The 12212-nt window shown below is 48.2% G+C and overlaps 1 protein-coding gene across 1 annotated transcript; it reads right to left on the bottom strand.

The window, feature by feature from the left end:
- Positions 1 to 578: 578 nt before the first annotated feature.
- PGAM2 (phosphoglycerate mutase 2) lies at positions 579 to 3016 on the bottom strand. Its single transcript, XM_012741509.3, has 3 exons — positions 2485 to 3016; positions 2200 to 2380; positions 579 to 783 (listed from the first exon to the last, which is right to left on the bottom strand). The coding sequence occupies exons 1-3, from the start codon at positions 2896 to 2898 to the stop codon at positions 617 to 619; spliced, it is 762 nt and encodes a 253-aa protein (XP_012596963.1). The 5' UTR covers positions 2899 to 3016; the 3' UTR covers positions 579 to 616.
- Positions 3017 to 12212: the final 9196 nt, after the last annotated feature.

Below are 12212 nucleotides of genomic sequence, written 5' to 3'. Positions count from 1 at the left end.
GTGGTGGCTGAGCCCAACCCCTCCTCCCATGCTTCCTGCCCCTTAGGCCTCGCTTTTCTTACCAGGGCTTCCTGGCCTTTTTCCCATGGAGATGGCAGCCCCCCCCATCCCCCTCCCAGGCTGTGGAAGCCCCATGAGTCTGGAGTATTGCTGGCTTTGAGACCCCCTGTGGGCTTATCTGTCCCATCCAGGATGTGGGGCTCAAGGTGCCACCCCAGGGGCTATGGGGACAGCAGAGGAGCACCCATCCTTTGAAGGAAGCTGACGGAGAAGTAGTGTCCTGGTCTTTGCTCCTCACAGGGAGGGCTGGGTCACTTGGCCTCTTCTCCCTAAGTGGCCCCAAGCACACTGATTCTAGAGCATGGTTACCAAAAGGCTCTGAAGCTTCAGGGGCTTGTCCAGAGGGCAAGTTTCTGGGGTGGTTGCAGCCCTGGTGACATGGGCTTGGGGGCATAGCTGTACCCCTAGTTCCTGGAGTCCCCACTGCTAATGGTGGGGGTAAGCAGGACAGGCCCCAGAGGCCAGGCCTGTGGAGCCAGCCTGAGAGCCTGGCATGCTTGGCCACACTTGACTCCAGGCAGTGGGAGGAGGTGCCTTTATTGCCCAAGCCCACCCCTCACTTGGCCTTGCCCTGGGCAGCCACGGCCTCCATGGCCTTCCGCACAGTCTCCTCGTCACCCAGGAACTGCATGGGCTTGGTGGGCTTCAGTGCCTGGTCCAGCTCGTACACAATGGGGATCCCCGTGGGCAGGTTCAGCTCCATGATAGCCTGGTCCGACATCCCTGGACAGGAGGAACAGGCGTCCTTAGCCCCTTTGCCCCCAGCCTGTCCATATAGCAGATGCTGTGACTTTATGGGCTGCAGAGCTGGTCCACCTGGCATCAGCCTCCCAGCCCTGAGAGTAAAGCCACAGAAATATACTGACCACTCAAGGCAAAACTGGGTTGAGCCAAGAGCCTAAGAAATAGCCAGTGGTAAATCAGACGGAGACCTCTCTCTGGCTGAATGGCTGGGAATTGAGGTGGTGCCATCTCCAAACTCCTCAGTCCAGAGTGAACCCTGGCCAGACCGAAGTTGAGGGCCAGGACAAACGTTAGCCATTTGCTTTCCAGGGTGTTCTGAATTCTAGACATGATGAGTAGAGGAGTGAGGAACAGGGCTGGAGGAAGGACAGAGTCTGGGGAGGCCATGCTGGCTCGAAACCCGACCCTGCCAGCCTCCTGCAGCCCCTGTGCTGGGAATAGCAGCTCGACCTTTGGTGTTCACCCCACCCCCTCTGTGCAGGAGGGCTTAAGAGGATATTCTCTGGGGGGTGAGGGACACCCTGACTCCCATAGGAATCCCATCACATTCATCGTGGTGTGTCCCCTTCCCCCAGCCCAGGCTGTGAGAGGCACATGGGGCTAGTGAAGCCCCCAGAAGGGAGAGGTGCCAGGGCCAGGACCAGGCATCTGCCGGTAGAGCTGGCAGACTTGGGGCTGGCTGGCTGCCTGTCAGCCCTCAGGAGCAAGAGGTTTGGGACACACCCTTCTTGCCTTTCCAGGATCCCAGCAAGCTTGAAGGTCATTTGGATGCTAAACTTAGACTGCCCTGGCGTCTGAGGGTCCTAGGGGGTGGCGGGGCCTCCCCATGCTGTTGCCCCGGGCCCATTGCTCAGCTCTTGCTTTCTAGTGGGGGCATCTGGCCACTCTATAGCTCTGTACCCCTCTTCTGACTGGTCTTGCCTTTGTCAGGAGAGGGTTTGGGGAGGAGGATGGTGGGGGGTGGGTGTGCAGGGGTTCTAGCCAAAGGTCAAGAGGCAGTACCAGGAGACGCCAGGGAGCTCCTGCTGCCCCAGTGGCTGAAGTGGCTGCCCAGGATCCTGCTGTAAACCAGGATTTGGAGCCAGATGCTCTGAGGTGGGGCCCCACGTCTGACCACAGCGAGCTGCCTCCCAGGGGCCCAGGCCCAAGGGTGGGCCCAGCCAGTGCGGTGCAGACTTTTCACCCACAGACTGCAGAAGGAAGCACTGTACATGGTGTCCCACACAGAAGTGAAGCAAAAGCTTAACAAAACTTAGGTTTCTCAGCCCACTGCTAATCAGTAAACAGTTTGAAAATCCCATATCTAGAAGGCTGCCTCTACCAGGTGGTGGGAACGTTTGCTAAAATAGAAGTCAGGGCTGCCCGCACACACCTACTCCCAAGGGTGGGCCTCACCTTCCAAGTGCTTGACGATGCCCCGCAGGCTGTTCCCATGGGCCGCGATGAGCACTCTCTTGCCGGCCTTGATCTGCGGGGTAATCTCCTGGTTCCAAAAGGGCAGGGCCCGGGCGATGGTGTCCTTGAGGCTCTCACAGGTGGGCAGCTCCCCAGGCTTCAGGCCTGCGTACCGACGTTCCTGGGGGGACACAGGAACACTGCTGTTCCCTCCCTGGGCAGCTGGCCCCCAACCCCAGCTCCCGACCCCACAGCCTCCCAGAGGCCTTCCCTGTGGCAGCCCACCTTGCTGATGGAGTTGTAGTAGGGGTGCTTCTCATCCATGGGGGGTGGTGGGGTGTCGAAGGAGCGCCTCCAGATCTTCACCTGCTCCTCCCCGTGTTTAGCAGCTGTCTCTGCCTTGTTGAGGCCCGTGAGGCCCCCGTAGTGCCGCTCGTTGAGACGCCAGGTGCGTATCACAGGCAGCCACATCTGGTCCGTTTCGTCCAGGATGGTCCAGAGGGTGCGGATGGCCCGCTTCAGCACTGATGTGTAGCAGATGTCAAACTCCATTTTGGCGTCCTTGATGGCTTTGGCTCCCCGCTTGGCCTCCTCAGCCCCCTTCTCACTCAGCTCTGCATCGAACCAGCCGCAAAAACGGTTTTCCTGGTTCCATGTGCTCTCGCCATGCCGGACCATCACAAGGCGGTGGGTGGCCATGGTGGCAGCAGGGACCACGGGGGCTCCGGACGGGGACAGCTACTTTATGACACCCCCAGCTTTATAACAGTCTCTCCCCAGGCCCCACCCCTGCCAACTGCCAATCAGCATTCCAGGCCTGACAGGCGGCAGGTGGCCAGTAGAAGAGCTGCTGGCGGAGGGGGGCTGCCGGCCAAGGAGCTGTACCTAAAATAGCCCCTGGCCTGGGCTCAGGTGGCTTGTCCATAACCAGCCCAGAGCTCGGGCTGGATGGAGCTGCCAAGCAGGACTGGGGAAGGCAGGGGCAGCAGGAACAGGAGAGGAGGGCTCTCCAGGGTCAGCCACCTTTAGGTTGGGACTCTCGGTGGCCCCATCAGCCCTTCCCTGCTCAGACAGGCACAAAAAATCACAACCCCTTTCTCCTGGTCACTCAACACAACTGGGGACAAGCCTGCATCTCACTAAGGAAACTGGTGCATTAAGGGAAGTCAAGGAGTGTGTGACACAGGCTTGTGTGTAGTTCTGTGTTGTGTCCACACGCATCTGTTGCATGTGTGCACACATGTATGTGTGCATGTGTACAGGTGTGTCTCTGCATTGTGTCTGTGTTGTATCCACGTAAGTGCACGTCCATGTAAGTGCACGTGCATGTATGCATTGTCTGCAGTCCACACAGGTATACACATGTGCACATGCATACATGTGGGTTGCCAGGAGGGTCCCCAGTGGGTTTGCTCTGCTCTATCTGGAGTGGAGGGCAGCGTATTGGTGGAGGCCTTCCTCAGACATCCTGACCCCCTCCCTGGCTGGCTGTCTCTGCTCCAGCCCTGCCCACAGGCAGGTCCCTGCAGGAGCCTGTGACTGGCAGCCAGGCTGGGACAGAGGAGCAGACCACGGCTTTGGGGAGAAAGGAGGCCTGGCCTTGTGGGAGAGGCTATCAAGCAGCAATGTGGGTAAGGCACTGGGGCTGGGCTGGGTTTCTGGGACATCAGGAAGAAAGGGTCCCCTTCTTTTCTTTGGGGTCCCTTTGTCAAGTTTTTACCCACACCTGCCACAGACTCTCACCCTACCTGTCCTTGCCTAAGCCATGCTCATTCCTCCTAGCTGAAACCACCTTGATAAAAAGAAATCCAAGATTCAAGCCCCAGAGGGGCCCTCCCACCTCCTCTAAGGAGCATCACAGGTACTGATTGTTAGGGACATGCTTGGCTTAGCAGACATGCCCAAACATAGGCTGAAGGAGGGGTGGCGGGGTAGTGTGGAGTCAAGTCTAGGCTGAGGACTTCTGCGTTCAGGCTGGGGACAAACACCACTGGGGCAGAGGTGGGAGGAGATGATGCAGAATGGGGTGGCAGCTGCAGCCCTCATGTGGGAACCCTGGCCAGACCCCTGGGCATAGGCCTCATCCAGGGCCTCCCTCCTCCTTCCTCCCTACCCCAGTGACCTCACCCTCACCTGTCATGCTTCTGGTAACAGGAGAGGGCAGGTGGGAGGGCAGCAGAGGGGCTGGCTGCCACTCAGACCTGGACCTGAAATGCAAGACACCCTCGACATGTCTCCCTCCCATCCCTGCTGGCCCAGCTGGGGATAGGCTCCCGTTTGGGGCCCACGAGGCTGAGGCTCTGTACCCCAAGGGTGACGTGAGAGTCTCAGTGGGCAGAGTTGGGAGAACTTCCTGTGGGCTGGGGAAACCCCAAGGTTGGCGATGGAACCCACCCCCTAGCAGTGCCACAGGCAGGTCTCACTGCTACGAATCTATCCTGGGGGTGGCAGGGAGCCCCAAGAATGGGGAGATACTGGCCTCACTGCCGACTCAGCAAGGAGTGTTGAGAAGGCAGGGGGAGCCCAGGGACGAGTTCTTGGGGCTGGGGAACTGAGGCCCAGCTTCTGAGGTTTGGCTCTTTGCCTCTCTGGTGTGCAAGGGCTTTCCAGAATGGGGGGCACAGCAGTGGGAAAAGCAAGCCCCTGCCCTCGGGGCCTCCATGCAGGAAAGCATGGCAGTGTGGGCGGGGAGGAGGGCTGCTGAGTCAACAGGACGGTCTCTCCCACTGACCACCACCAAGCCATGGCCCCAAGAACATGGGGCCACCACCAGCTGGGGCTCCTCTCCCTGCCCTCCTGCACTGGGCCCCAGATGCAGCTGGAGGGAGTGTGCAGCAGGGTGGGGAAAAGAAAGCCCCAGATTTCTGGCTGGAGGTCTTGGAAGGAAGGCCCCAGGAAACTGTCAAGTGTCAGGGAGAGTAGAGAGGAAAATGGTTGAGTGACCCAACAGAGTGGCATGTGAACTTGTGGGCTTGCTGTTGACCTGCACACATGGGGTCTGACCCTAGATGCACAGGTCCAGGCCCCAGACTGACCAGTGTAGACACAGGACTAATCTGACTAGTAGTGCAAGCACTTTAAACAATCAACATTCTGTTTAGGATTTAAACAAAGTCCAGAGTCTCAATATAATATTCAAAATATCCAAGATATAATCCAAAATAACCCAGAGTGTGAAAAACAGGAAAATCTCAACACGGAAGAAAAAACAATCAACAGATCCCCACACTGAGATGACTCACATATTGGAATGATCAGATACAGACTTTAAAGCAGCTATTTATAACCAGCCTTCAAAAAGTATTGAACATTCTTAAAATGGAAGACAGAAATTATCAGGTAAGAAACAGAAGATACAAAGGGGAACAAAATGGAAATTATGGAACTAAAAAGTAACCAAAATTTAAAATCCACTGGGTGGGTGCAATAATAGACTGGAAATACCAAAGGATAGAGTGAGTCAGTAAACTTGATGATAGTTTGAAAAGAGATAAAAACTTACAAATCAAGAAGCACAGTGAACCACACGAACAGGATAAATCAACCACAACAAAAATCCAAGCCTGGAAACATCATAAAGAAACTTCTGAAGGCCAGGTATGGTGGCTTATACCTGTAATCCTAGGACTTTGGGAGGCTGAGGCAGGAGGATCACTTGAGGCCAGGGGTTCAAGAGTAGCTTGGGCCATCGCAAGACCCTGTCTCTACAAGAAAACCCAACCAGGCCAGGCGTGGTGGCTCACGCCTGTAATCCTAGCTCTCTGGGAGGCCGAGGCAGGCAGATTGCTCAAGGTCAGGAGTTTGAAACCAACCTGAGCAAGGGAGAGACCCCGTCTCTACTGTAAATAGAAAGAAGTTAATTGGCCAACTAATATATATAGGAAAAATTAGCTGGACATGGTGGCACATGCCTGTAGTCCCAGCTACTTGGGAGGCTGAGGCAGCAGGATCGCTTGAGCCCAGGAGTTTGAGGTTGCTGTGAGCTAGGCTGACGCCACGGCACTCACTCTAGCCTGGGCAACAAAGTGAGACTCTGTTTCAAAAAAAAATAAAAACAAAGTTAGAATGGCTATATTAATATTAGACAAAGCCAACTTCAGTGGAAGAAACATTATAAGGGCCAGGTGCAGTGGCTCATGCCTGGAATCCCAACTACTTGGGGGCTGATGTGGGAGGACACTTGAGCCTAGGAGTTCCAAGCTGCAGTGAGCTATGATGGCACCATTGCACTTCAGTTTGTGTGACAGTGAAACTCCATCTCTAAAAAACCAAAACTAAAAAAAAAAAAAAAAAAAAAAAAGAAGGCCGGGCGCGGTGGCTCAGGCCTGTAATCCTAGCACTTTGGGAGGCCGAGACGGGTGGATTGCTCAAGGTCAGGAGTTCGAAACCAGCCTGAGCGAGACCTCATCTCTACCAAAAATAGAAAGAAATTAATTGACCAACTAAAAAAATATAAATATACAAAAAATTAGTCGGGCATGGTGGCGCATGCCTGTAGTCCCAGCTACTTGGGAGGCTGAGGCAGTAGGATTGCTTGAGCCCAGGAGTTTGAGGTTGCTGTGAGCCAGGCTGACGCCACGGCACTCACTCTAGCCTGGGCAACAGAGTGAGACTCTGTCTCAAAAAAAAAAAAAAAGAAAAAGAAATAAAGGGGCATCATATAATAATGATACTAAGACACAGCAATCCTATAATAAAGCTTCAAAATATGTGAAACACAAATTGATATAACTAAAAGAAAAAATGAGTAAATCTCTAATTATGGTTTGAGACTTCAAGACGCCTCTCTTGGTAACCTACCTCTTTCTTGGTAGCCAGAAAATAAATCAGGATACAGAAGAACTGAACAAGGTCAACCAACGGAATCTAATTGGCATTTATAAAACACTCCACTCAACAAAAGAAGAGACATTCTTCTCAAGTACATACTGAACATTCACCGAGATGGACAATATCCTGGATCTAAATGAGACCTCAACAAATTTAAAAGACTTAAAATCATATAAAATGTGTTTTCTGACCATGAAGGAATTAAAAACTAGAAATCATTATTAGAAATATGAGCAAGAACACTGGAAGTTAAACACTCTTCTAAATAATCCATAGGTCAAAGAGGAAGTATCCAGGGTAATTAGAAAATATTTTGAACTGAAGAAAAATGAGACTGAGGGGAGCAGAGCGCAGCAGCTGGAAGCCAGTGAGGCAGAGCCGCGACGTGCCAGACAGAGGGTCTCGGGCTGAAGCTGGACCCAGAGGAGATGAAACAGAAGATTCACGAGGACACGGTCTCCTCCATACAGAACTTACGTGGCCCTGCTACAAGTCGCTCCTTTCATCTTAAAGAAACTAGACAGCATATCACGATGTGGCATCACCGGAGAACACAGGGTATGAAGAACCTGGTTACAGTTTCTACTCCTAGCTGTGAACTGATAGGCTCCGAAAGGTGTGAGAGGCTTTGATTGAATGGACATAAAAATTCTTGTTAAGAACAAGTTTGGATCTGGTAACCGACCTTCATAGCTAAAGTATAAAACTACTTGGGAAGTATGAAAAGACATCTTATAGTCACAATGTGCCTCTATGCCTGTGATATCCAGCCTCCGTGATTATTGGTGTAATTGTAAATAACGTCAAACTCCATTTTCTAGCAAGTATTAATTCTAAAGGAATTATGTCCAAACAAATGAAAGTACAATATCAAAATTGTGAGATGTAGTTAAAGCAGTGTCTGAAGGAAATTTAGAGCACTATATGCTTATATTAGAAAGGAAGAACAGGTCTCAAATCAACGAGCTAAGCTTTCACTGGAAGCAGAAGAATGGCAAATAACAGCAAAAACAGAAGAAATCAATAAACTTAACACGGCGGGGGGGATTAATGGAACAAAAAGGTGGTACTTTAAACTCAGGACCTTCAGATTATGAGACTGACATGTTGCTGGTTATGTCACCCTGGGTAGAGTGCAGTGGCGTCATCATAGCTCACAGCAACCTCAAACTCCTGGGCTCCAGCAATCCTCCTGCCTCAGCCTCCCAAGTAGCTGGGACTACAAGCATGCGCCACCATGCCCGGCTAATTTTTTCTATATATATTAGTTGGCCAATTAATTTCTTTCTATTTAATTTCTTTCTGTTTCTACAGGCATGCACCACTACACCCAGTTAATTTTTAGTAGAGATAGGGTCTCACTCTTGCTCAGGCTGGTCTCAAACAGAGCTCAAGTGATCCTCCCCCATCGGCCTACCAGGTGCTAGGATTACAGGTGTGAACCATCACACCCAGCCTAACCCTAAATTCTTTGAAAAGATCAATATAATTCTTAATTCTTGGCCAGGCATGCCCGAGGCCAGAAAGTGTTTGAAGTCAGCAATAACCTGATACCAAAACCAGAGGCAGTACTAGAAAACTAGAACAATATCCTTCATGAACATAGACACAAAACTCTTCAACAAAATACTAGCAAATCAATCCCACAACATATAAAAAGAATAATATACCAAGACCAAGTGGGATTTATCCCAAGAATTCAAAAGTGGTTCAATATTTTAAAATTAACCAATGTTAACAGGCTAAAGAAGAAAATTCACATAATCCTCTCACGATGCAGATACAGCATCTAACAAAATTCAACACCTGTTCATTACAAAAACCTTCAGAAACTATGAATAAAAGGGAACTTCCTTGACCTGATAAAGGTCATCTACAAAATACCTACCATCTAACACTATATGTAATGGTAAAACTTTGAATCCTTTCTAGCTAAGGTCAGGAACAAAGCAAAGATGTCCACTCTTACCACTCCCATGCAACACTGTAGTGGAAGTCCTAGCCAGTGCAATAATGCAAGAAAAAGAAATAAAAGGCATCAAGATTGGAAAGGGAGAAATAAAATAGTTTTGTAAACAATCCCATGGAATCCACCAAAAATCTCTTAAAAGTGTTGCAAGGTTTTGGGACACAAGATCAACAAATGAAAATCAACTGTAGGCCGGGGGCATCGTGGCTCACACCTATAATCCTAGCACTCTGGAAGGCTGAGGCAGGCGGATTGCTCGAGGTCAGGAGTTCGAAACCAGCCTGAGCAAGAGCGAGTATAAATAGAAAGGCACTCTAGCCTGGGCAACAAAGTGAAACTTTGTTTCAAAAAAAAAAAATCAATTGTAGTTCTATGTATCAGCAGTGAACAACTGGAAAGTGAAAGAAAAAAATTTATGGTAGCTCCAAGAAAATAAAATACTTAGGTATAAATCTAACAAAACATGCCAGGTCTATATGTTGAAAAACTACCAAACACTGATGAAAGAATAAAAAAAACAACAAAACAAAAAGAAATGAAGAGACATACTGTGTTCATGAATTGAAAGATCAATATATTAATAGTTAATATGTTAGTCTCCCCAAATTGTTCTACAGATTTAGTGTCAATTCCAATAAAAATTCCAAAAGATTATTTTATAGGTATAAACAGGCTGTTTCTAAAATTTATATGGAAAGTCAAAGAAAATAAAATAGCCAATCAATCTGAAAAAGAAAATAAAAGAAAATAGCCAAAACAATCTGAAAAAGAACAAAGTTGGAAGGTCACACAACCTGATATTAAGCATTATTCTAAAATTCAAGTTAGGCCGGGCGTGGTGGCTCACACCTAGAATCCTAGCACTCTGGGAAGCTGAGGCGGGCGGATAGCTCAAGGTCAAGAGTTCGAAACTAGACCGACCAAGAATGAGACCCCGTCTCTACTAAAAATAGAAAGAAATTAATCGGCCTACTAAAATTATATAGAAAAAATTAGCCGGGCATGGTGGCATATGCCTGTAGTCCCAGCTACTTGGGAGGCTGAGGCAGGAGGATCACTTGAGCTCAGAAGTTTGAGGTTGCTGTGAGCTAGGCTGATGCCACAGCACTCTAGCTCGAGCAACAGAGTGAGACTCTGTCTAAAAAAAAAAAAAAAAAAAAAAAAAATTCAACTTAATAGAGTTAATACAGTATTTGTGAAGGGACAGACCCAGAATTAAATGGAACAGAATAAAGTCCATAAATAAAACCACATAAATATAGTCAACTGATTTTTACAAAAGTTTAAAGGCAATTCAATAAAGAAAAGACAGGCTGGGCGAGGTGGCTCATGCCTATAATCCTAGCACTCTGGGAGGCTGAGGCGGGCGGATTGCTCAAGGTCAGGAGTTCGAAACCAGCCTGAGCAAGAGTGAGACCCCGTCTCTACTATAAATAGAAAGAAATTAATTGGCCAACTAATATATAGAGAGGAAAAAAATTAACCAGGCATGGTGGCACATGCCTGTAGTCCCAGCTACTCAGGAGGCTGAGGCAGCAGGATTGCTTGAGCCCAGGAGTTTGAGGTTGCTGTGAGCTAGGCTGATGCCACGGCACTCACTCTAGCCTGGGCAATAGAGTGAGACTTTGTCTCAAAAAAAATAAATAAATAAAAATAAAGAAAAGACAGTGTTTTTGAAACAGGATTAGGAAAAAAAAAAGGACAGTGTTTTCAACAAATGCTGCTAGAACAATTAGACATCTAAATATAAAACACCTAAACCTCACCCTTAAACAAAAATGAACTCAAAATAAATCATGGATCTAAATGGATCTATAAAACTATAGAAGAAAACAGAAAAAAATCATTGTATCTCAGGGTCATTTGGAGTCAGAGATATGATCCCAAAAGCATGAGAAAAAAAACTAGTAAATTGAATAAACTGATAAACTAGTAAACTGGACTTCATAAAATTAAACACTGTATATTACTCTGAAATATACACTGATAGAAGAATGAAAAGAGAGTCTCCACACTGGGAAAAAATACTTACCAATATCAGGTAATGTATATAATATTTAAATATATATTTACCAATATATAACTGGCACATAAAGAACTCACAAAATTCAACAGTAAGAAAACCAACAATTTTTAAAATGAGCAAAAAACTTGAAGAGGCACTTCACCAGAGAAGATACACAGGTGGCAAATAAGCCCATGAAAAGATGCTTGATGTTGTTAGACATTAGGGAAATGCAAATTAAAACCACAGTGAGCTACTGCTACATACCGTGTTTCCCCAAAAATAAGACTGGGTCTTATATTCATTTTTCCTCAAGAAGACACCCTAGGACTTATTTTCAGGAGATGTGTTATTTTCCCCTCAAAGCCTCAGCTTGCAGCACACACAGGATGGCCGGGACCTGACAGGAGAAGCCGACCTTGTTGGTGGGGCTGCCCGCACCTTTCCGGTCACCTCTGGTACAGTGGCTGTCACGATAGGGCAGATAAGAAGGGCTGCTTGTCTTCTTTACCGCTCTGCGACAAAATGCAGGGGTTGTGTAGACACGCTGTGCAGCCACGCCCATCACTAGGTCTTATTTTCGGGGTAGGCCTTATATTGCGCAAATGCTTAGAAATCCTGCTAGGGCTTATTTTATGGGTAGGTCTTATTTTCGGGGAAACATGGTACCTACTAGAGCAGCTAAAATAAGCAAATACTGAAAACACCAAGTGCTGGCAAGGATACAGAGGCTACTGCTAAATGTTTAACTTACACAGGTGGCTCACAGTACCACTGGACTGCAAAATGACAGAGGCACTCTGGACAACAATTCGGTTCTTTCTTATAAACTTAAAACATATACTTACCATATTATCCAATAAATAATCCTGTCTTGCTATTTACCCAAGAGAAACAAATCAAATCCTTTTTTCACAAAAACCTGTACCTGCACATCTACAGTAGCTCTGTTCATAATCACTAAACCTTGGAAACATCCCATTTTCAACAGCTAAACAGATAAACCGTGGAATCTCCAGGGACAGAAACTATGCAGCAACAAAGAGGGACACACTAGCCGTACATGCGACAACCCACTATAATCTCAAAGGCATTACGCTGGGGGACAGAGGTCAGCCAAAAGGTTACATATAGTTTGGTTCCATTTATGACACTCTAGACCAGGGGTCCTCAAACTTTTTAAACAGGGGGCCAGTTCACTGTCCCTCA

Source organism: Microcebus murinus, chromosome 9 (genome assembly GCF_040939455.1).
Source record: "Microcebus murinus isolate Inina chromosome 9, M.murinus_Inina_mat1.0, whole genome shotgun sequence".
Lineage (NCBI taxonomy): Eukaryota > Metazoa > Chordata > Mammalia > Primates > Cheirogaleidae > Microcebus > Microcebus murinus.
The sequence above is the reverse complement of the archived record's forward strand: the minus strand, read 5'-3'. Positions and strand labels throughout refer to the sequence as shown.